The 21,231-nt window shown below is 39.5% G+C and overlaps 2 protein-coding genes across 2 annotated transcripts; both read left to right on the top strand.

Moving 5' to 3' along the window:
• Positions 1-6,618: 6,618 nt before the first annotated feature.
• On the top strand, positions 6,619-10,504 carry nkx2.3 (NK2 homeobox 3). Its single transcript, XM_008429638.2, has 2 exons — positions 6,619-7,579; positions 8,401-10,504. The coding sequence occupies exons 1-2, from the start codon at positions 7,177-7,179 to the stop codon at positions 9,045-9,047; spliced, it is 1,050 nt and encodes a 349-aa protein (XP_008427860.1). The 5' UTR covers positions 6,619-7,176; the 3' UTR covers positions 9,048-10,504.
• A 2,696-nt stretch (positions 10,505-13,200) lies between these two features.
• nkx3.3 (NK3 homeobox 3) lies at positions 13,201-20,634 on the top strand. Its single transcript, XM_008429637.2, has 2 exons — positions 13,201-13,710; positions 14,233-20,634. The coding sequence occupies exons 1-2, from the start codon at positions 13,476-13,478 to the stop codon at positions 14,772-14,774; spliced, it is 777 nt and encodes a 258-aa protein (XP_008427859.1). The 5' UTR covers positions 13,201-13,475; the 3' UTR covers positions 14,775-20,634.
• The last annotated feature ends 597 nt before the right edge of the window (positions 20,635-21,231 follow it).

Below are 21,231 nucleotides of genomic sequence, written 5' to 3'. Positions count from 1 at the left end.
GTGGTTCTTCTTTGCTGGTTCATCTGTCGTCCACTGCTCATCTTTGCAGAATTCTGGTTTATATTGCTCCCATGTTTGTTTTAGGATTAATTGAGTTTAACCATCTCTATTCATGTCTTGTCATATTTGTGGACTTTGAACTTTAGACCATGAATTAACTTCTATTACTATACACCTTTATATTTGTCTCACTTTTTGCCCCCCTTTGTTAGCATTTGAGTCCTCCATAATCGCCACACCACATTTGTGTAAAATCCATTTATTTGTTTCTGGATTGTTGAACCAGAGGAACTCATAAATCTAGATGTCACACACTAAAAAAACACAGAATACTTTTAAAGAAATGTCTATGTATTTACCACAGGGTTTAAGTATTTTGAATGTGTTTTTTCTTCTTCTTTCAATTACTCATGAACCGAAGCAATTCTGCAAGAAAGATTTGCTCTGTGTTGCTAAAAAAAAAGAGAGCCGCTGTTTTATCTTGTTATACAACTTTTTGCTTGTATGACAAGAAACATACAGCATGGCCTTGTTTTGAGAAGCACTATGCATTTGTTCCCATCCAAATCTGGACGAGATTTTCTTTCCGCTAAGATCTTGTGCTAATAATGGAAACATCCCAAATATTTTCAGTCAAGTTATGATCTGTATTCTGTCTTGTGTTTTCTGTAAGTTTTTTTTATAGATCAACTCAGAAGAATGAGTTCTTTATAAAACCTTCCGACTTTTCAATGGGGAGTATGGGACTTTTAAATGGGGTTTTGTTAAAATGATAAAGGCAGTTGGATCTTGCCTGCAGTGGACAGCTCTCTTGGTGTCATTATTTAGTAAATTCAGATGGGCTAAAGTAACTGGATAATTGGAAAAAAATTATTGGAAATAAAGGAAAAAGGAAAGTTCAATGTAAATCAGCTATTCTCAGTATGAGATGGCAATGTCTCACAAAAAATCTTTTTTTATTTTCCCACATTGTCAAACTATTCAGAGGTTGAAAAGTAACACAAAGCAGCTCCAGTTGCAAGTCTGCACTCCGCTGTTTAACAAATGTGGTGATCAAAGCCTCTCAACAGAATCACGTTAATATTTGGAGAGGTGACGGTGTTATCTTGTAGCCGGTGGGTTGCCGGTTCAAATCCCTGCTTTGTGGGCCTAAGGCGTTGTGTCCTTGGGCAAGATGCTTCACCCACCGTGCCTTCTGGTCGTTGTCAGAGAACCTGTTGGTGCCAATTATACAGCAGCCTTGCTTTTGTCAGGCTACCCCAGAACCTGTAGCTCAATGTGATCAGTGTGTGAATTTGTGAATGACTGAATGTAGTGTGAACTGCTTTGGGGTCATCTGGTCTTGATAAAAGCCTTGGAAAAGGCATTTAGTTTTCACACTATGACTTTTTACCAGGTAACTATATTTAAACGGCTGAATTTGTCTTCCTGGTCAGTAATAAAAAGTGCAGTAGCCTTATCTTAGGCTACTGCACCCATTTAATCTTAAAATTTCAGAGGTTCTACAACTCTACTTTCTAAACCTTAATACAGTGATGATTGACCTGAATCTGCAAAATCAATACAGTATTTGAACTTACTCACAATGTACTAACAATTTCTCCCAGCCTATCTTTATCAACAGGGCTTTGGAATAGCAGCAACAGAGGATGGAGTTATTTAGGTTGGGAGTTTCCTCCTAAAACAAAGTCTCACCACCGTATATCACAGATATTACAGCCCTAACAACCCGCCCTTAATGCTCATATATACAAACACACACCTGCTGGGGCGAGGCCGTCTGGGAGAGAATTACAGCAGCCTAATTTATGATACCCCTGGGAGGGCAAAGGGCAAGGGACCCAGACGGTCCTGACCTCACTTCCTCCTTTCAGGGTCTCGGAGTTACACAGAGCACGGGTTCAGTTCACTCTCTCACAGTCTTTCAAGTAAACTGCCTAATTAGTGTCTCTTTTTCCCCCCAACACGGTTATCACAATGAGCCCTGAGGGACTGCTCCAACCTGTGAGCTAGGCCCTAATGTGGAATATATTAGACACGTTCATAGCTGATAAGTGGGTGAGAACAAGATTGAGCTAAAATTCAAATCTCGCTCTGGGCTCGCCTCTGGCCTCCTCATTTCCTCCAGAGAGAAGACGCTATCATCCGTCACTTGGGTCCAGGCAGAGGCACAATGGAGCCTGCCTGGGTTCTGGCTACTGACACCGTCACATGGCCTGCTGATAAGACTCAACTTCCGGGACCTAAAAGAACTGAGACTTTGCTGATACACAACACTTTGGTCTTTTGCCATATTTACTGATGACCATGAAAGAAAAAAAAGGAAAAAGGAAAGTTCAATGTCAATCAGCCATGCTTAGTATGAGGTTTTGCCCCTATAGTTATTTTCAAGGGCGTGGCGATGCTTTTCTTATTCAAGAAGCTGAAAAGGATCTTTCACAGCCTGCGGGACAGTCAAATCAGGAAACAAAATCAGTCAGATTATGAAAATAATCTATCTTCATAATCACACAGCATCATGAATACTAGGAGTAAGGTTGTCAAGTATACCCTATGAATGACTGGTGGCCTGTCCAGGGTGTACCCCACCTCTCACTGATTGACCGCTGGACATAGGCACCAGCAACCCTCACAACCTCACTAGGGATAAGCATGTATGATAACGGATGGACGGATGGATGAAGTTGTCAAGTAGTTTAAAGGAAGGTTAGATGTGACCGCCAAGCAAGGCAAAATAAGTAAGGGGGAGAAGTAATAAAGGAGGCCCATATTAACTTTGTAACATGTATAGAGATCGGCAACTTAGGTGGGATAATCTGCTGACGGGACTGCTACCAGTGGTTCACCCAACAAATCTAGCCTTTATAAAGGAATGATGAGATGAAACGTGTCAGATTTGCTACAGTCAGGGACGTAACAAACATGCGGAAGAAGGTAATCTAGTCAGGAGAGACTAGAAAATAACTAAACGAATCAAACGTTTTGGCGTACAGCAAAAATGTTGCATGAGAAGAAAAAGGTTAAGCTGAACATCACCCTAAGCTCATCAACCCCATGGTTAGACATTGTGATAGACCCCATACAGCCAGAGCTACAACGGGATGATCAGCAGGGTAAAGCTGTGGTCCTGGGTGGTCAGAGCCCTACAACTGTAAGATGCCTCTCCCTGTCAAACACCACAATCAAATAAATGTCTGAATTGCATTCTCATTTTACATATTTTATAGAGTCCCACCAATCACCACGTTTTCACGTGTATAAAGCACGCACATTTAAAAGTTGTGGAGCACAAACCATCTGAGGACTGGCGTTTTTCATCAGTGGTTTAGATGACAGCTCGTTTAGGTTTGAGAATGGCCAAGTCAAAGTAATCAAGATTTAATTAACAATATTTTTAAGAATGGGAAAATTACAACAGAAACTATCCATCTATGAGGACAGAGGTTGAACTGCTTTCAAAATAGTTTCAGCTGGACTCAGGCAAATGCAAGAATTACTGCGGGGGTTTCTTACGCTTCACAATAAAGTTTGTATTTCTAAAATTATGAAACTTTGTTTTTTTTTTCTTAAGTGGTTTACATGTTTTTTCAAAGCACTGTATAAAGTCTGTCACTGCAAATAAGCAAAGGCCTCATTGCAATCACTTTCAAGTCATCTTCTCACTTGCATTCTCAGCTCAGGGCTTTTCTGTCTTGAAAGAGCGACTCTCAGTCTCCCAGAGGATTGGTTTCTGGCCCTGTACTGGTATGACTATCCACCTGCCACTCTAAGGCAAAAGAGCTTTTAGGTCTCCAGAGATAAGGGGAGGCAAGAATAGACACGTCCATCAATACCTGGCAACGCAACTTCTTAGAAGATGAAAATCATAACAGAAAACGCAACCGTTTTTTGTAAAAAAAAAAAAAAAAAAAAAAAAAAAAAAAGGTCGTTTTAATTTCTCGTGGAGGTTGTTATTCTCACACCTTTGTATTGTGCTGGGTGACCTTTGCTGCGGGTCTAACCTCACCCGTCTTATCGCGCTGATTCTGGGATGAAGATGATGTATTGGGGGAGACGCACTCAGCACCAAGAAGCTCCTTGACACTCTCTGAGAGTCTGGGTTTTGTTACAGGCAGGAAACAGACTCTTCCGCTCCGTAAACACGCGCCTGTGCTTGGCCACTTTTGGGCTGCCGGTGGCACGCGAAGACCGCTGGCGATGATGATGATGATGATGATGATGGTGATGATGATGATGATGATGATGATGATGGTCAGTGGAGAGGCCGCGCGCATAGACGTTTAAGGCTGAAAGCTGAGCGAGCTATTAGCGTAAGAATTAGTGACTTTTCAGCCTCCAAGCTGTGTTTACGCCCTTATTCCAGACTCCGAGTAAAAGCACGCGAAGAGCTTATATTTAGAATAAATCGCCATAATATCGGTCATTTGTCTTGTCTATTTACAATTCCGTTCATTTCACACAAACCTTGGATCTACAAGAGATGCTGTGTTACCCTCACAATTGAAAAGGCGCAACCACAGGAGCGCATTTCAATGGAGACAATTTCAATGGTCTCAGCTTATCATTCCCTTTGTAAATAGCCCGTTTCAAATTCTTTAAAAGAAGAGGAGAGGAGAGGAGAGAAGAGAAGACGGTGCTCTAATCTAAACAACGCCCTGCTGAGATTATGTGGACATTCCCTTCTTTTCTTTCCACACAGTTTAAGGCCCTCAGACTCTGGCGCCTGCACTTGGCCACAGATAGAGTGGTGTCTTGTTTCACCACACAAGGCCTTTTTCAGAAAAACAAGAATACTATCACCTTTATTATTATTATTATTATTATTATTATTATTATTATTATTATTATTATTATTATTATTAAATTGTAGCAGATATTTCTATTTCGAAACTATAAGTATTGCGAGTGTATGTGGCATAATGTGAAAATAACAAAACTAATACTAACAGCGAAACAAACAAAGGCAACAAATGTTTTAGTGTTGTAGGTTTATTGCAGGCCAAAACTGCAGACATGAACTCGGCATGATATGTGATTTAATAAAACGCAGAAGAAAAAAAAAAAAAAAACTCGCGGGAAAGGATAACAGGATAACGGAACCGCAGGGGGGGAAAATGGCAATTTCATGGAGTTTAACGGAGGAGCAGAGGCGGAAGAGACAAAAGAACCAGCAGAGCTAATCAGGAGGGAATAGCGCACAGCTGAGGGAGAAATCAGGCAGAGGGAAATGAGGTGATGAGTAATAGCTGTGCAGGACAGTAAGGTGACGGCTTGGAATACAGAAAATTCAATAATCTAAGGAAACTGTGAGTCCAAAACTCAAGTGATAACCAAAAAAATAAAAAATAAAAAGAACAACAAAAGGGGAAAATGGCAAGATGTAAATAAATAAAGCACAAGACAATGATCAAAACAGAGACATAGATGAACTCCGTCCTCTGAGCTCTAAACTCAACACATCACTCAAAACTGGTGAGGCTGCCGCAGGATTTTTTTTTTATCTCTGTGCTGCCCTGGACAAATAGCCGGTCAGTCAGTCCCAGAGCAACACAGAGACAAGCAGACATAAACACACACATACTCAGACTTAAGGCACAATCTTATTTATTTATTTATTTATTTATTTATTTATTTATTTATTTATTTATTTATTTATTTGTAGAGTATTACTTTTCGTGTTGTAGATGAAGCAGGTCGAGACTTAAAATAAATTTAAAAAATAAATAAATAAAATAAGAAATAATTGGAATTATATGGTATTGAATATTCACCGGGAAGGTCTCGCTGAGCAGTAATTATTTAAACGTTTTATATTTCTCACTTTGAAACTATTACGAAATAGGACGAAGAATGAACCACATGCTAAGCGTCTGACCCACTAATACTTTTTCCCTTAGGACGTTCTTTCTCTCTCTTTATTTTACATCAGTTTTGATCAGACATGTCAATACAAATGCGTAAAATGTTACACAAAACAACAGAAGCGTGACCCTGGCTCTTCGATCTGTTTTGGAGATCTCACCAAAACAGTTACAATTCAAGCAATGTGTCATAGAGCTAGCAAGTTCCAAGATTATCGTTTAAAACTCAAAGATCTTACTTAAATTCAGACAAGTTGAGTCGGAAAAAGAAGCAATAGAATCGCTCTGCGCCAAGTGAAACGACAGTTGAATAAATTTTCCTCTGCCTAAATATACAATTTTTTCCGACTGAGATAATTAATGTCTATTTTTCCTATAAAAACACATCTTAAATAAGTTGTTTCTTTTTTTTTTTCTATTTTTACTTCATATATAAAACGTATTACGTATTTTATCTTTTAGTGCGCAAATAAAAGGAAAACATCATGTGGCCAAAATTTTACAGAAACTAAACCTGCAATCTGCGGAGTCTCATAACTGAAGGATCCTAAGCGTCCTCCTGGTTTGCATCTGGTTTACCGCAGATAGATTATCTCAGTCATGATGTTCTGCGGCAGGAAATGAAGGTATTGCTTATCTTAAAACCACCAAGGTGACGATGGGAAGAGCTGCGGTGATTGTTGGGTCAAACAGCAAAAAACGTTTTGATCAAAATGCATTACAGCCAAAGAAAAGGGGGGTTAAGTAAAAAAGAAACAAAACAAAAAAAAAACATTTTTCTTTGTGAAAGTAGTGAATTATTTGCCAAATTAAAACAAGGAATTAGATAAATGCTTACCGGTGGAAGAAAACAAGATGCGTAAAACGTCCTTACCTTTCACACCTATAGCAGCCCGAGAAGAGTCGTTGATGTCAATAAAATGTCATAAATTAGGAATCACCCACTGACGCAGGGAAACATGTACAGAAGGTCCTCGAGTCCCTCCCCCCGCTGCGGAACGTCACTGAAAGAGAGAGGACAGCATCTTGGCTGACCCAGCTCTTTCTCCAGATAACTGAATGTTAGCCAGCCAAACAGGACCGACCTCTCTCTTTTTCTGTGTGAGCCCTCCAGCCACAGGCGCACAGCCCGTGGAGAGGCATGTCACAGCTGAAAGACAGCCAACCCTCCCCTGATCTGCGTGGAAAGGCAGCAGAGCGCGACCATTTTCCAGCTTTACGCGCGGGCTATTAACCTTTCTTTATTCGCAAGCGTGATAGAAATCGGATCAGTTTCTGGGATTTGTGGCGATTTTTTTAAAAAAAAATCACCTATATGATAATCATGATTCCCAGTCCAGCTGTAGCTGCGTCCACCACGCCCTTTTCCGTGAAGGACATTCTAAAGCTGGAGCTGCAGCAACAGTCTCAGCAGCAGCAGCAGCTTCAGCTGATCTCCTGCTTCGGCCTCTCCGGCGCGCTGGCACAGCCGGGATCCTTCCCAAACAAGCCGTTCGGCTCTCATTCGCCGCCCTCCTGCATGTTGGCGGGCAGAGACAGCCCCAGCCCCATCAGCTCCTGCCTGTCGGAGAGCGATGAGAGGATGTCGTACCTCAGCGCGCTGAACGTTCAGGACCGGCTGACGGAGTCCGGATTGGCCGCGGATGTGTTCGGAGACGCGGCACAAATTCATTCCGTAGACCCGCACCTGCAGAGCGAGCAGGAGGAGCACGATGGCAGTGAGTGGAAAACTGAACGGCTATCATAATTACATGAGATATTTGGCAATGCGAGCTGTATTGCGGTGACAGAAGATAAGTAAATAGGGCATACGATGACATTTGCAAACTTGCAAAGCGCGCAAGCCAACATAATGTATGTGCTGTAAATACTCCGAGAAGTGTGGGCGTCTTCTCCGATTTTGTTGTAAAATGTAGTCATCAACTTTTTTTACATTTGCACCGTTCAAGTGAGAATACTATAGTTTAGTTTAAAGTTCTACACATTAAACAAAAGAAAGGTCGGGATTTTTGAATTTGCGCATAATGACAAATATTGCCTTTTATAATCAATTGAGTCGACGTCTGGTTCTAACCGTGAATGAAGCTGGGGCAGCCATTAAAAAAATACGCGCATTTACCTGACTAAACATGAACAGGTTTTGAGTTTGCAAAGGTCTTGAATTTTATGTTTGACTTTTTTCACAAGTGAATTTAACGTTTTAATGTTTACTTTTAGTTTTCTATTTTAATACCTATTTCATTTTTAGAAACACAAACAATAAATAAATAATTTTAATTAAATATCAGTGATACTTTATTTTACTAAACACTCATTTTATAAATTTATGTAATGAGGCTAGATGATTACGTGGTTAATTCAGTTCAGTTATTTAGCGCAAATTGAGACATTTTGCAGGACAAATAGATCAATTCATATTTTTTTTAAAATACAGGCAGATATTTCCGATATAATACAATCACTTACACAGATTCAATTCAGTTTAATTCACTTTGTTTACATAGAATAACTTTACAAAACTTTTTTTTTTTTTTAACAGAAAGCTGTGGTGCTCTGAGGGGCGAGTGTGGAGAGGACACAGAGTCAGAGAAGCCCGTCACCAAGCAGCAGAGGACCAGGAGGAAGCCCCGCGTCCTCTTCTCCCAGGCCCAGGTGTTCGAGCTGGAGCGGCGCTTCAAGCAGCAGCGCTACCTGTCCGCCCCGGAGAGGGAGCACCTGGCCAGCTCCCTGAAGCTCACCTCCACCCAGGTCAAGATCTGGTTCCAGAACAGGAGGTACAAATGTAAGAGGCAGCGACAAGACAAGACGCTGGAGATCGCGGGCCACCACCATCACCACCATCATCACCATCCACCACCGCCGCGCAGGGTGGCGGTACCGGTCCTGGTCCGGGACGGGAGGCCTTGTCTGGCCGGATCGCAGAACTATAGCAGTCCATACACAGTGGCAGCTCCCACTCCTTACAGCTACAACTACCCGGCCTACAGCTACAACAACTCTGTGTACAATAACACGTACTCTTGTACTTATTCTAGTTTGCCCGCTCTTCCACCGAGCAACAGCGCTCCGAATGCGTTCATGAACATGAATTTGGGAAATCTGGGCGCGCAGACGCAAAGCCAGGCTCCTCAAGGACCGGTGATCCAACCCTGCCAGGGAACCCTGCAAGGCATCCGGGCATGGTAGATGGGACAGGCTTCAATGGATTAATGAATGGACTCAGGATCACGATTATGCAAGCTATATGTTGGCTTTAAGTAGGTGTAGCGTATGAAGTAACCATAAACCACAGACTGGGATGAAAAGTGACAATATTCAAGATTCATTTCTTTAGACCTAGTTGGACTATTCGCAGTGTTAGAACATGGATGTAAAGTGATCCAACAGTCACAGAAACCGATTTGTGCATTTCTGAATTAGAATGAGCTTTTAAACAATTTTATCTGGTGTGAGTCAATTAAATGTTGGATGAAGAGGAAGAGGCCTGCTTCAATGGAGCCATAACGAAACCACAAGTCATTGCAAGCGCTTAGTGCGTACTCATAAAGAAGTATTATGTTGGGATTTTTTTTTTACTACTCGTGTACAGCTTTACATGTGTTTAATATTGTTTTTTTTTCTTTTTATGAATGATACTGAAAGTCTATAAATGCAATAAAACTGGCGATTAACAGGATCGAGTCTGCGATCAAGTGACTAAGCATATGAGAATGATCGAAGGTGACGGAGTGAAGAAACAAAGCAGACAAAAAGCACAACTTGACTTAGTGTGTGTCTCTTTCTGTGCCTAATGATTCAGATTTCCCCCTCTAAAATGTTATCCGGTGAGTTTTATTCCAACATATTTCAAAGTTTCAATTTTTCAAGCAAAAAAAAAAAAAAAAAAAAGAAAAAGAAAAGCATTTTTCCCCCCTGTGAGAAAGTCTGAGACAAGAACCAGAAACACAGAAAATTTAAAAGGGAGCTTACGTCCGGTCAGGATTCAGAGATGGACATTAACCAGACAGCCGATATCGTCGGAACACACACAGCTTGTAAACCATCAGAGCTCAAAATAAAAAAAAATAAAAAATATTACTACTGCTACTACAACTACTACTACTACTGATAATAATAATAATAATAATAATAATAATAATAATAATAATAATAATAATAATAATAATAATAATAATAATAATAATAATAATAATAATAATAATAATAAATCAAATTTTCAGCAAATTTAAGCCTCATGCGTCACACATCCTAAGCACAAACACACACAACTATAAACACTCCCACTCTGCTGGAGATGGACTTCAGCAAATACCTTTACCTACAAGGCATGGCAGAACGCTCAGACTCTATTAATGGAGATGAATGGCAAAGTAAACAGAGTGTTTGTCTCTTCTGATAGCCTCCCTGGTCACTTCCTCTGGCTACTGCTCTGCCGGTTTAGGACATACCTGGTGTCAGCTCTAAGTGCTGCAGAGTCACTAGTGTAAATAGAGCTGGCGACAAGACGGCGATGCCTGAGGACGCAGCGGGCTGAGCCACCAGCGCTCTGAAAGGCAGGCGCCCGCGATCGCTATCGCGCGTGCTTCCAAAGATAGCTGCTCATCGCGGAGCTGTAAGCTCGCGAAGTTTCCCAAAACAGAAAGGTCTCCTATGGCAACCACTCAAGGACCTTAGGGGGAGGAGGATGGAGGGGGGGGGGACAGAACCACAGTCCAGGAGAGGAAAACAAACGCTTCCATACGGAAGATGAATGATGGGAGTTCTGGCTGTACAGAAAGGTTTGCTTCCCACATTTGGCCTGGCTACACTGTAAAAGTAAATATTGTTGAGACTTAAATGCTGGAGAATAAAAAGGTGCAGAATTTGATGTGGCACATTTTTTACAAAAGCTAACAACAAATTAACTTGCAACTGGAAGAGAAAAATGCCGACAGTTAGCTTGTCGAATGTGGACAAGCTAACTGAAAAGAGACAGTTAGCTACAGCAATTCAAAATTAAAAATTTGGGGTAGTTTACATTGCAAATTGTGAGGTGATGACCCAAAATCAGAGAAATGCTTAGTTTCAAAATAACGTCCTTGATATTGTCATGGAAAGTTCAGCAAATATCTCTGTTTTGCCATTTGTTGTTTGTTAAAATAAAAGTCATGGTGGTCCTGTTTGCTTCTACTGAACGTAATCCGTTCTCAATATGTACTGCCTAAACAAAACACAGTTCGGCTTCCGTTTTATTTTCAAGTTAAACATTATAACTTAACACTATTGCTTCTCCCATTATTTTCAACGAATCTGTATTTTGGCCTAATAGAGCTTGAGCAAAGTATCTAATCAGTTGGTGGTAGTAGCACATAAAGATAACTGAAAACAAGGCAGATAGTTTAGTAGAGTTTTTAAAAAAAATGGTGTGGCAGATAAATCAAACATGGCTTTTTAGAACCAAAATGTAGACCCCAGGAAAGTTATTAATGAGAATACAAAAAGCAGATAAGGAATGTTGTGCTGGGTATGTTTACATTTTGTTATCATTTTAAAGTCTGGAGTGAACCAAATGAAAAATGAACACAGTTTGATTGATGATCATTTTTGATTCATTGGGTATTCTAAAATACTGTGCCCAGTGTTAGATAAAATAATATCAAGAGTGTGATGGATATATCACATTAGGAGCTACCAGAATAAAGCTGAGAAAGTTTCTGTTGTTGCAAGAAGATTTAGCTTAGCAAAAGATGACACTAAAGATAACCTTAAACTGATGTAATTCTGAGGCAGCTGCCAATAAAGTACACACCTTGAGTCTTACAAAGTTTTAAAAGATTTTAAAATCTTTTAAATAGATTTTAAAAGTCTGTCTCCAGATTTGAGGAGTCCCATGATAAGGCTAAAATCAAGCATACTCCCTAATTCTGAAACTGTTGATGCCAAAGAATGGTACATCTTCACTGTGATTGTCATTGTTCATACGATGCAGTGTTGGAATAGATTTAAGGACTTTATTTTGGGATCAATTATATTATATGCCAGAATTTTCTGGTGTGTTGTGTTGTGAGCTTATGGGTCTTTAATTATTAATTTTTTCATGTATTTGCTTTTCTATGTTAATTTGCTAAATACGTGTTATTTTGTTAATAAACAGTGGATTTGATTGATAAAATATAGATGAGTAAGTGAGAGTAAGTGCATTACGGCTGATAAATGTACATAATTTATACTAATATTGATTGGGATATACCCAAATAAAATGTATGCAAACTTCTGCTCTGACTTTATTGGTTAAATATGAACAGTTTGTTTAATCGGTGCAACTGCTCACAAGTTGCACCAGGCATTTCGAAATGACATATTATCTTTTTGCATCTTTAGCATTAGAAACAGGGGGGGGGGGGATAACTTTCTCAAAGAAAAAAAACTACTATTCAAAAATAATTATGAGAGTTCTGTGGGATTGAATTGGCAGCCAAAGTGGACTTAGAGTGCTGCATCCTAGGTGGAGAATATTTTAATTGCAACTGCATACTATGAAACCTCCTAAAGGATCACTCCAGACACAACAGTTTTGCATGGTAAGTAAAGCTGGCTAACTGTTTAACCAGCTTTGCTTAATTAACTTGAAAGGATTGGAAATTACGAAAGTGCGCAAAAAAAAAAAATCCATATTTTCCCTCAGACGTGTTGTGACACCCTGAGCGGATCTGGTTCTGTGGAAAGCAGAGAGATTTATCTGGTTAGTCAGAGGAAGAACACAAAGACCCATGGAGTAGACAAATCTCTGCATCTGTCATCACATCTCCTTAACTTGGAGCTAGGCTTGCTGATTGTGTAATAGCCTATCTGTCCATTTGGGGGGTTGTTATCACTTATTTTTATTTGCACTTAGCTTGGAAGCCAAGAATCTTTCCCACATGGCGGCGCTACAATCGCTCATTTGAGCTTAATGGATGACTCGTTTTTATTGACAAACAAAAATAAGTAGTTTCAAAAATCTGGTTTTTGTCAGGTTTTTTAAAGAGGTACATTAATGGATGGAGCGCCTATTTACAAACGCTTAATTCATTTTGTGCGCTACATTTATTGAGAAATGTTATTTATATTTAGCACACAAATAAAGCTACATACTCTGTTTCACAAGAATAGTGTATATGGTGTGTTTTGTCCTTGTTGAAGGTCCGCTTCAGTTTATTTCATTTACATAATTTTTGTTGTTGTTGTTGAGATTTTCGGGACATTTTTGCTCATTAAACTTTGTGAGCAAAAATGATGTGAAGAGACTTTTGATATACTTACACTTAAACTGAATCAGTAAGATTTCTCAAATGTAGAATCACTTTTCTTCTGTGCAAGCTGCACCAAGGTTGTAACGGGGCGGCGCTAATGAGGGGGCAGGAGGAGAAAACCTATCGCGTTTTCACTGAAGCTCTTATCGAGGACAGTTAAACTCGTGGCAGTTTCTTGCACAGACTTCTCATTAAGGGACTGGACTCGTTTGACGGGAAATAAATGAAAGCAGTAGGGAGACAGCTGATCGAGAGGCTTACTTTGGAGCTGCTCATGACTTGATGCCTCCATGAGCTGCAGTGCAGAGTTTGGACACAGTTACTTGAGGTCTTCCAGGGCATCATGACATCGAAGTTTTCAACCTTCTTAATCAAAGACATTCTCACCGGCCTGGAGGCTCCCTGTGGGAATCCCGGCAGCACAGCTGCAGAGGAGCTTTGCGCACTTGCGCGCAATTTGCGCGCGGGCTTTGATAGCGCCATTCAGAAAAGACTTTCTCCTGGTAAACGCGTGTCTGAAAGCCACCGATCCGGCACCGGCAAGAAAGAAGGAGGGGCTGCGACTCAGTTCAGAGAAGGTAAGGTTTTCATTTATAATTTATTTAAATTTGACTATTTTATCTTTTTAAACGGTGGCGTTGTATTCATGTCTGAAAAATGACTAAAATTAAAATAAAATTAAAAAAGAGGGGAGAGTGGAAAATACACGTTGTATTTGTCTTATTAGAGGGGCAGGTTTGTGCAATTGTTTCGGCTAAATATCTGACCTTAAAAATTAATTATAAAGGAGCCAACTTTTTTCCAGATTATCTTAAATATCAAATGTCACTGGAGAATATTTTAAAACAAACAAAAAAAATTAACAAGTCATTTTAAGCTTAATGTAATTGCTTTTTTGTCATTATCATTCTTAGAGTAAGTTGTCTTGCTTTCAAATGTCTTGACATGATGGAAAACCGTTCGGAAGCCGTCTGGTTGTGATGGTGTAAATGGCATTTAAGATTAATTTTCTTCATTGATTTTCAGTTCCACATAGTGTCATATATTGGCTTTTTAATAAAGAAAAAAAAACTTTAATAATTGACTGTTATTGTTGTCAGGTACCGCAGAGCGTGCAGGCATGCAGTATGTGGAGCAGAGTAAGCGGCAAAGGAACCAGACGGAAGCAGGAATGAAGGGGTTTCACCACCACTACCACCACGGCGGGGAGTCATCCAGCTGTTCGCCCGAGGAGCGCCGCTGCGCCGCCGCGAAGAAGCGCTCCAGGGCGGCTTTCTCCCACGAGCAGGTCCACGAGCTGGAGCGCCGCTTCAGCGCCCAGAGGTACCTCTCTGGTCCCGAGCGGGCAGACCTGGCATGCGCCTTGAAACTCACGGAGACACAGGTGAAAATCTGGTTCCAGAACCGGAGATACAAAACGAAACGGCGCCAGCTGGCCGGTGATCTGGCGACGCTCGGCTCACCAAAGACCGTGGCCGTTAAAGTGCTGGTGAGAAATGAGCAAAAGGAGTGGATTCCGGGCAGCGGAGCCCACCTTCCCACGGCTCTGCCACTGTACCTCGGCTATCAGTACCAGCAGCCCTACCTACACCAGTGCTACCAGCCCTACAGCACTGACAGGTTATATGGAGGAACGTTCTAATGTTTGTGTGTTTTGCAAAGTTCACATGTGAACCTTTGTAGAAAATCTTTTTTTACGCCCTTCTACAAAAAAAATCTATTTTAAATGGAACTTAATAATAAAAAACAAAACATAGAAAGTGAACATTTGAAAGACATTTTGGAAATAAACATAATGCAGAAAAATATTTTAGATTCTTTAGGATCTCCAAGATTTAATTTTGAAATCATTTGAGTTGCGCACAGCTCATACGGATAGTCAAGAAAACGGAAATAATGATGTATTTTTTATTTTATTTTTTATTTTTTCATTTTTGCTGTAGAAGTAACTCTCCTAAATTTGGGGGAGCAGAAAAACGTCACCCCCTTTCATTTCATCAAACCCTTGGTGAATTGATTCCAAAGACAGTCCAAAAATCATTTGTTCCACCATAAAGAAATGTTCTGCTTCTCCGCTATCTTATACTGTACATTTGAATATATTCAATTTTTTTTCATTTTTCCTATTTCCTTAAAGAGAAAACCAAACAAAACGCTTGTGATACACGTTTTATTTGTTTTGGGATTGTACAAATAAACTTTATGAAGAGTTTGCTGAGTTTTAAACCGGTAGTGGGTCTCTGGTGCCTCTAGCGGTCATTGGACGAGATGCGGATTACAGTCTGGACAAGTCACCAGTCCATCACAGCTGAATACAAAAACAAACCTCCATGCTCAGACCAGCTCTGCTCCGAGAGCAACATGTGTCTTAACCGTGAGAGGAAGCCAGAGTACCCGGAGAGAACCCACTCAAGGGAAGATACAAACTCCATGCAGAAAGACCCAATTCAAACCCAGGACTTTTTTTGATGCAATTCAGCAGTGCTAAGAACTGCCAACATATTGCCTACCTCAAAATATATGAGATATGAGAAAAAACAAAAGTCATGTTGTCTTAACATGTAACAATTTCTGAAGTTTATTGCAGCTTATAGTTTGCATTTCCACATGGGGATTTTATGTTCTCACTGCAGCAGCTTCTTCGATCCTCCATGATCCACCTGAGTACGATTTCTAAACCTATTGGGAGTAAAAAACTTGACTTTATGAATGACATCTAGTGTCTTTCACAAATTTAGTTGTTGATTTTCTTCATGGGGCATATTTAATGATCATGAAACACCAACATTAACACACGTTGGTGTTGAAGGAGTTTTGTGCCTTAATGCCTTTTGTGCCTGAATCTTTTTTTGTTGTTGTTGTCTGTGTGATTTGTTTTTTCATCTAAAATGTTGTTTTTACTACTTTAACACCTCAGTTATATCTCTTTGAGCTTAATGTTAACAACTCTTTTGTATAAAGCTGTGTTTTGTGCGACCACAAAGCAGTGCGTTGTTTAGTTCTTTTCCCAGTTGTGGATGAATGAGTCAGAGAGGGCAAATGAACCATGAAGATGTTGTGCCATCCAACCTCGCCACCCCATACAGGGAAACACACATTAATCATCGTTTTACTGACAGGAAAACACCCTCACGTTGAAGGAATTGGCGCAATGACAACGACTGAAACGAAAAAAACAAAACAAAAAAGAAAACATAATTCCTACTCAAGTGGAAGAGCGTATTCATAAATAAAACTTGTGCCCAGACTGTTGACATGCTGTGACATTAAAATTCTTTGATGTAAAATAGAACCTATACCACTCCTTTAATCCCAATTTATAAAATCTATATTAAAACAAAAAGTGATTATACATATCCATAGAAAATAAAAGAAAACAAACACTCAATAATGTATCACTGAGAAGTGGAATATTACGGATAGTTTTTGTGACGTTTTGCAAGAGAAAAACAGTAAAACGTGGAGTATATTTGCACATTAGGTTATTTTTAATGTCATGTCTTTAGATAAGTACAAATTTGTCCAAAATTCAACAAAAGTAATAGATTTTCATACAAACTGTTTTGTGAAATATTTCAAAGAGATGTAGTAAAGCAAACATGTTTAAAATAAGCAATGACATATTTGTTCACAAATTCAGATTCTCCGGTTGTAAGAGCAGATTGTTGCTTTTATTCTTTCATGCATATTTGAGAAATCATTTACTCTGTTGTGGCATCCATTAGGCTGTTATCTCCCTTTCCACACATCTCCCTCATTCAGCTCCCCCAGACTAGCGTTAGCAGCAATTAGCAAACACCTGGTGGAACTGTGAGACTGCTGAGCTTCTAATACAGACTACTCTGTCCAACGCTTCTAAGAACTGTTGCAAATTTATTTTAGCAATTTTAAAACAAGTGAAGGCAACATAGTCACTTGATTGTGATACAAAATGGCACTATGTGCCTGGAAAATATTTAATACTGCCCCTTTACACACCTGGTTGCAACACCAGGAGGTGGAGGAAGCAGGAGACTTTGCTCTTGATAACCAATATCTTTAAATTTTAATAACTGGAACATTTTTGTTTTATGTTTTAATTTTAGCCTCCTCCTACGCTCCATGGTATAGATGAGGCTGTTTGTTCAATAATGTTCTCTAAGAAACACCTGAGACTTTCATAAAACAAATGTTACTCTGAGATTAAATGTTATGCATGTGGCTTTCTGATGGCAGTTACTCAGTTACTTCTACTGGATTTTACAACAGGGTATTAGAATGAAGAGAGGCTGAATAAAAATGCATCACAAACTTCTTGGGGTTTTTGGCTTGAAAAGATAGTGAAATGTTGTGTAACTTCTCTCAACTTTACAATTATGCACTAATTTACGTCATAAAATTGCAATGAAATGCACTAGATTTTGTGAAACATGACAAAAATCCCCCAAAAGGTTTGAGGGGTAGAAAATTAGCAAACCATTTAAACCACTCTACAGTTTTTGCAACTGTGGATATAAAAAGTGTTTCTATGTAAGTGTTTTAGTTATTACAGTAATGCAAAAGAGAAATGGATCATGCGTGAGTGCAGTTTGTCAACCTGCCACTGAAGAATTAACTCCAACATGATATTTTGCAACACTTTGCATGCAGACAGAGTTTGTTTTTAGAGTGATATTAGTCTGCTTTCAAAGGCAGCAGGGCATGGAAGGTCATGGACTTTAATTTGTTTCACATTTTACGTCTTCTGCTTTGCTTGCCATTTTACTTCTACTCATTCTTTTGATTAAGCAAAATAAGCAAGCATACTTCCATCCATCCATCCATTTTCTTCACACCCTTGTCCCTTAGTGGGGTCGGGAGGGTTGCTGGTGCCCATCTCCAGCTAACGTTCCGGGCAAGAGGCGGGGTCACCCTGGACAGGTCGCCAGTCTGTCGCAGGGCAAGCAAGCATACTTGTTTCAGTTTAATATTGAATAAACTAAACCTATCAGCTCAGTCTTCACCATTTGTGCAGCTATGACACAGGCAAAAATGCATCTGGACATTGGAAGACTAGGCAGATTCAAATTTTCCTCCCATCTGACTCTGTGCTGTCTATGTTTATTTTAACTTTGGTTTGGCTGGAACAATAAAATCTAGATTGTTAGGCTCAAGAAAATATGACTATGCACATAAAAACATGTATGAACACAAACAATCCCAAAGCTAATACCACCTTCTAACCTCTTTTTATTTTTTTAGTTATAAAGTAAGAAGACCCAACCCAAAAGAAACAATTTCCTGATTATGCAATATTGTTTTATTAGTAGATTTTGATTATAGAATGTTGCTTTGTGACACAAACATGTTTTTTTGGAGACAAAATACAGCCAGTAAATACATTTGTTATTATGCTTGTTTCTCCATGCACGACATATGCTTGTCCTCTGTACCGATGCCATTATTCAAATGCACTTTCAGCTTACAAACACAGTTCTCACTTGGTTAATATCAGATTGCACAGACATTGTGAATATATTTGCATGCTGAAAGTCTGAAGAACACTTGTGCAACCTTTAATAATTACTTCCTTTCTGTGCTGGAAAGTAAGTCATAATGAGGGGAGAGGGATAAATAAGGACAGAGAGAAATTGATTCTTTATCACCAAGCTAGAAAAATGAAAAAATAAAAGAGCAAGTGTTTTTAATTTAATAACTGTTAATCAATCCCTTTTGGTGTTTGTTTATATGTCACAGAGTAAAATCGCTGAGCTGTAAGTTTAATCTCAGTTCCGGCATCTCTGATGAATCACTGGGGTAATCTCCACCTTTTTCTGCATAATTATGTCTATTGAGCTTCACTTAATCTAATCTGCTGCTTATTAAACAGAGAAGTTGTATAACTTCAATTCCAGTTGGGCTGGTTAAATTTCACCACTTCCATCAGAGGCCACCCCCATGTAAACACCAACTGCCTCTCCACAGGAATGTGCTTCACAAGGAATCCTAAAAAACCCCCAAAAAAACTCACTTTTGTTCATAAACGTGTCTTGCTCATGTGTCTTTCCTGTTTCGCTGTTAATTATATATATATATATTTGGCATCCTCATGAAGCAGAGGGCAACCAGAAGATGTTTGTCTGCTCCATTGAATTCTCGACACCAGGTTGAACGACTTACGTAACACGGCAAGTATTAAAAGGAAGATTTGAACAATGAATATTGAAGCCAGCAGAGACAAGTAATATCCTGCTGTCTTTGTGTTTCTGAAGATTTCTGAGTTGAGATAAAGGTCTGTGGGGTGGGGCAGCTTCTCTGCTCTGCAACGCAGGAATGGAGGTCCCCGCCTAATCCACGCTTCGCTTGGCTGTTCTTTCAAGATACACATCTATTGACTGAGTATCCTCGCATGTCACCTGGGCAGCAGCAGTGATTCATTTCTGATGCTCTTATTGTTGCCGGAATAATGTCTTCGAGACGCCGGTTGTTTTAAGTGCAGCTTCCCCACACAATGGTCCGGCCGAGGGCACTGACCTAAATGAATAGATTTAGAGCTCACGCGACACAGTGGGAGCGTCAAGTCTGTCACAAAAAGACCAAAACTGTGACTAATTATTAATCAGAAACTTTAACCTGGATATTTTATGGGTGTATGTGGTGCAGCGGTGTGCGTTTCTGTTGTTTCCGTGCCGACCCCTCTGCGGACGCAGGTCAAGTCTCAGGAGAGACAGGGGTCATGGCTGATGCCTCTATTTAAAGACGGAGCTGCATCCTTTCGACCCTCGCATACATGCACACACACGCACACATTACAAATAATCCCACCCAGACAACTCTCCAGGCTAGTCCTAGAAACTATTAGCAGATAGCATCAGCGAATGCAGGAATGTAAACATTTACAGTAAAGCTAAAAGACATCGACTCACCCTGGGGGAGACACATCCATCACACAGCAACCACATCAGCACTTATAAGCTCTCCTGGTTTCCAAAGGAATCAAACATCCCTTCTTTCTGCACAATTTGATAGGATTTCAAGTAATCAGCGCATATTGTTCTGTTTGACATGTCGGTGATAATGCCGTCTTGCAACAGAGCTGCCATGAAAAAAATGTATTATTAATTAGGATACTTTCGTACCAGTAAAATAAAATATGACGCTGAGAACTACCTGGTGACTGTGATGTCTGTTTAACAATTCTGCTGCTTACATTTTCAAGCAGAGCAGTAGTTAAGATGCTTCAGAACTAAGTGGGTAAATAACTGCAGTGGTTTTGTCTCTCTGTTTGTGAGAGCAGGGAGAGAACGCGTGGAAAGCCAAAGAGATGATCCAGCCCTCAGCAAATAAAAGAAAAACAGCAGAAGTAATGTGGTTGAAAATGAGGCCTCAAAATGCAAAATGCATTGGACGGGTTCATGGAGGAAGGAGGAAATGGGGTCCTGGTTGTTGACAAATGTTCCTTTACTGAACTTTAAATTTTAGATGAAAGTATACATCAAATATCTTTTTCTTTTCATTGTTCAAAAACGTTTACACCCATTTTTTTTTTAATTTACATTTGATTACGCTGTAAACATAAATTTTAGTGTTTATTGTTTTTTATATGATCAACAACCATATAATAATACATAATTGTGAAATGGAATAAAAATTATTTTGTAAAGGATTACAAATAAAAATGAGAAAAATAGCATGCATTTTTGTTATCCCTCCTGAGTTAATACATCAAATCACTTTTTTTGCTGCAGTTGCAGCTTTTGAAATGCATCTCTACTAGCTTTGCATATTTAGAAACATTCTTTATTGACAAATAGCTCAAGGTCAGTCAGATTGGACCAACAGTGTCAATGAAAATCAGTTTTCAACTTTGCTTCCACGTATGCTTGAACCACCATGTTTCATGTTGGGGATGATTTGTTTCAGGCTACTTTTCTGCCATAAAGTTTCTCTCCATTTTACAGCTGTGCTTTGTTTCATGTTAGCATATTGTAAAAAAAAAAAAAAAAAAAAAGCAGTATATATGTGATTTGGTTGTAATTTAACAAAATGTGGAAATGTTTCAAGATGTGTGAATATTTTTTGCAATTCTAATACCACCTACACTTTTCTGTTCTCTGTGAAAAATCTACTAAACTGTGACT

This window comes from Poecilia reticulata, chromosome 15 (genome assembly GCF_904066995.2).
Source record: "Poecilia reticulata chromosome 15, P_reticulata-male-v2, whole genome shotgun sequence".
Taxonomy (NCBI): domain Eukaryota; kingdom Metazoa; phylum Chordata; class Actinopteri; order Cyprinodontiformes; family Poeciliidae; genus Poecilia; species Poecilia reticulata.
This window is presented reverse-complemented; position numbering and strand designations above follow the sequence as displayed.

Excerpts from the sequence above, each read along its gene's own strand:
- nkx2.3 (XM_008429638.2), top strand. The coding sequence starts at position 7,177 with ATGATAATCATGATTCCCAGTCCAGCTGTAGCTGCGTCCACCACGCCC. Across the intron at positions 7,580-8,400 it reads GCAGGAGGAGCACGATGGCA|AAAGCTGTGGTGCTCTGAGG; the intron begins GTGAGTGGAAAA and ends TTTTTTTAACAG.
- nkx3.3 (XM_008429637.2), top strand. The coding sequence starts at position 13,476 with ATGACATCGAAGTTTTCAACCTTCTTAATCAAAGACATTCTCACCGGC. Across the intron at positions 13,711-14,232 it reads TGCGACTCAGTTCAGAGAAG|GTACCGCAGAGCGTGCAGGC; the intron begins GTAAGGTTTTCA and ends TATTGTTGTCAG.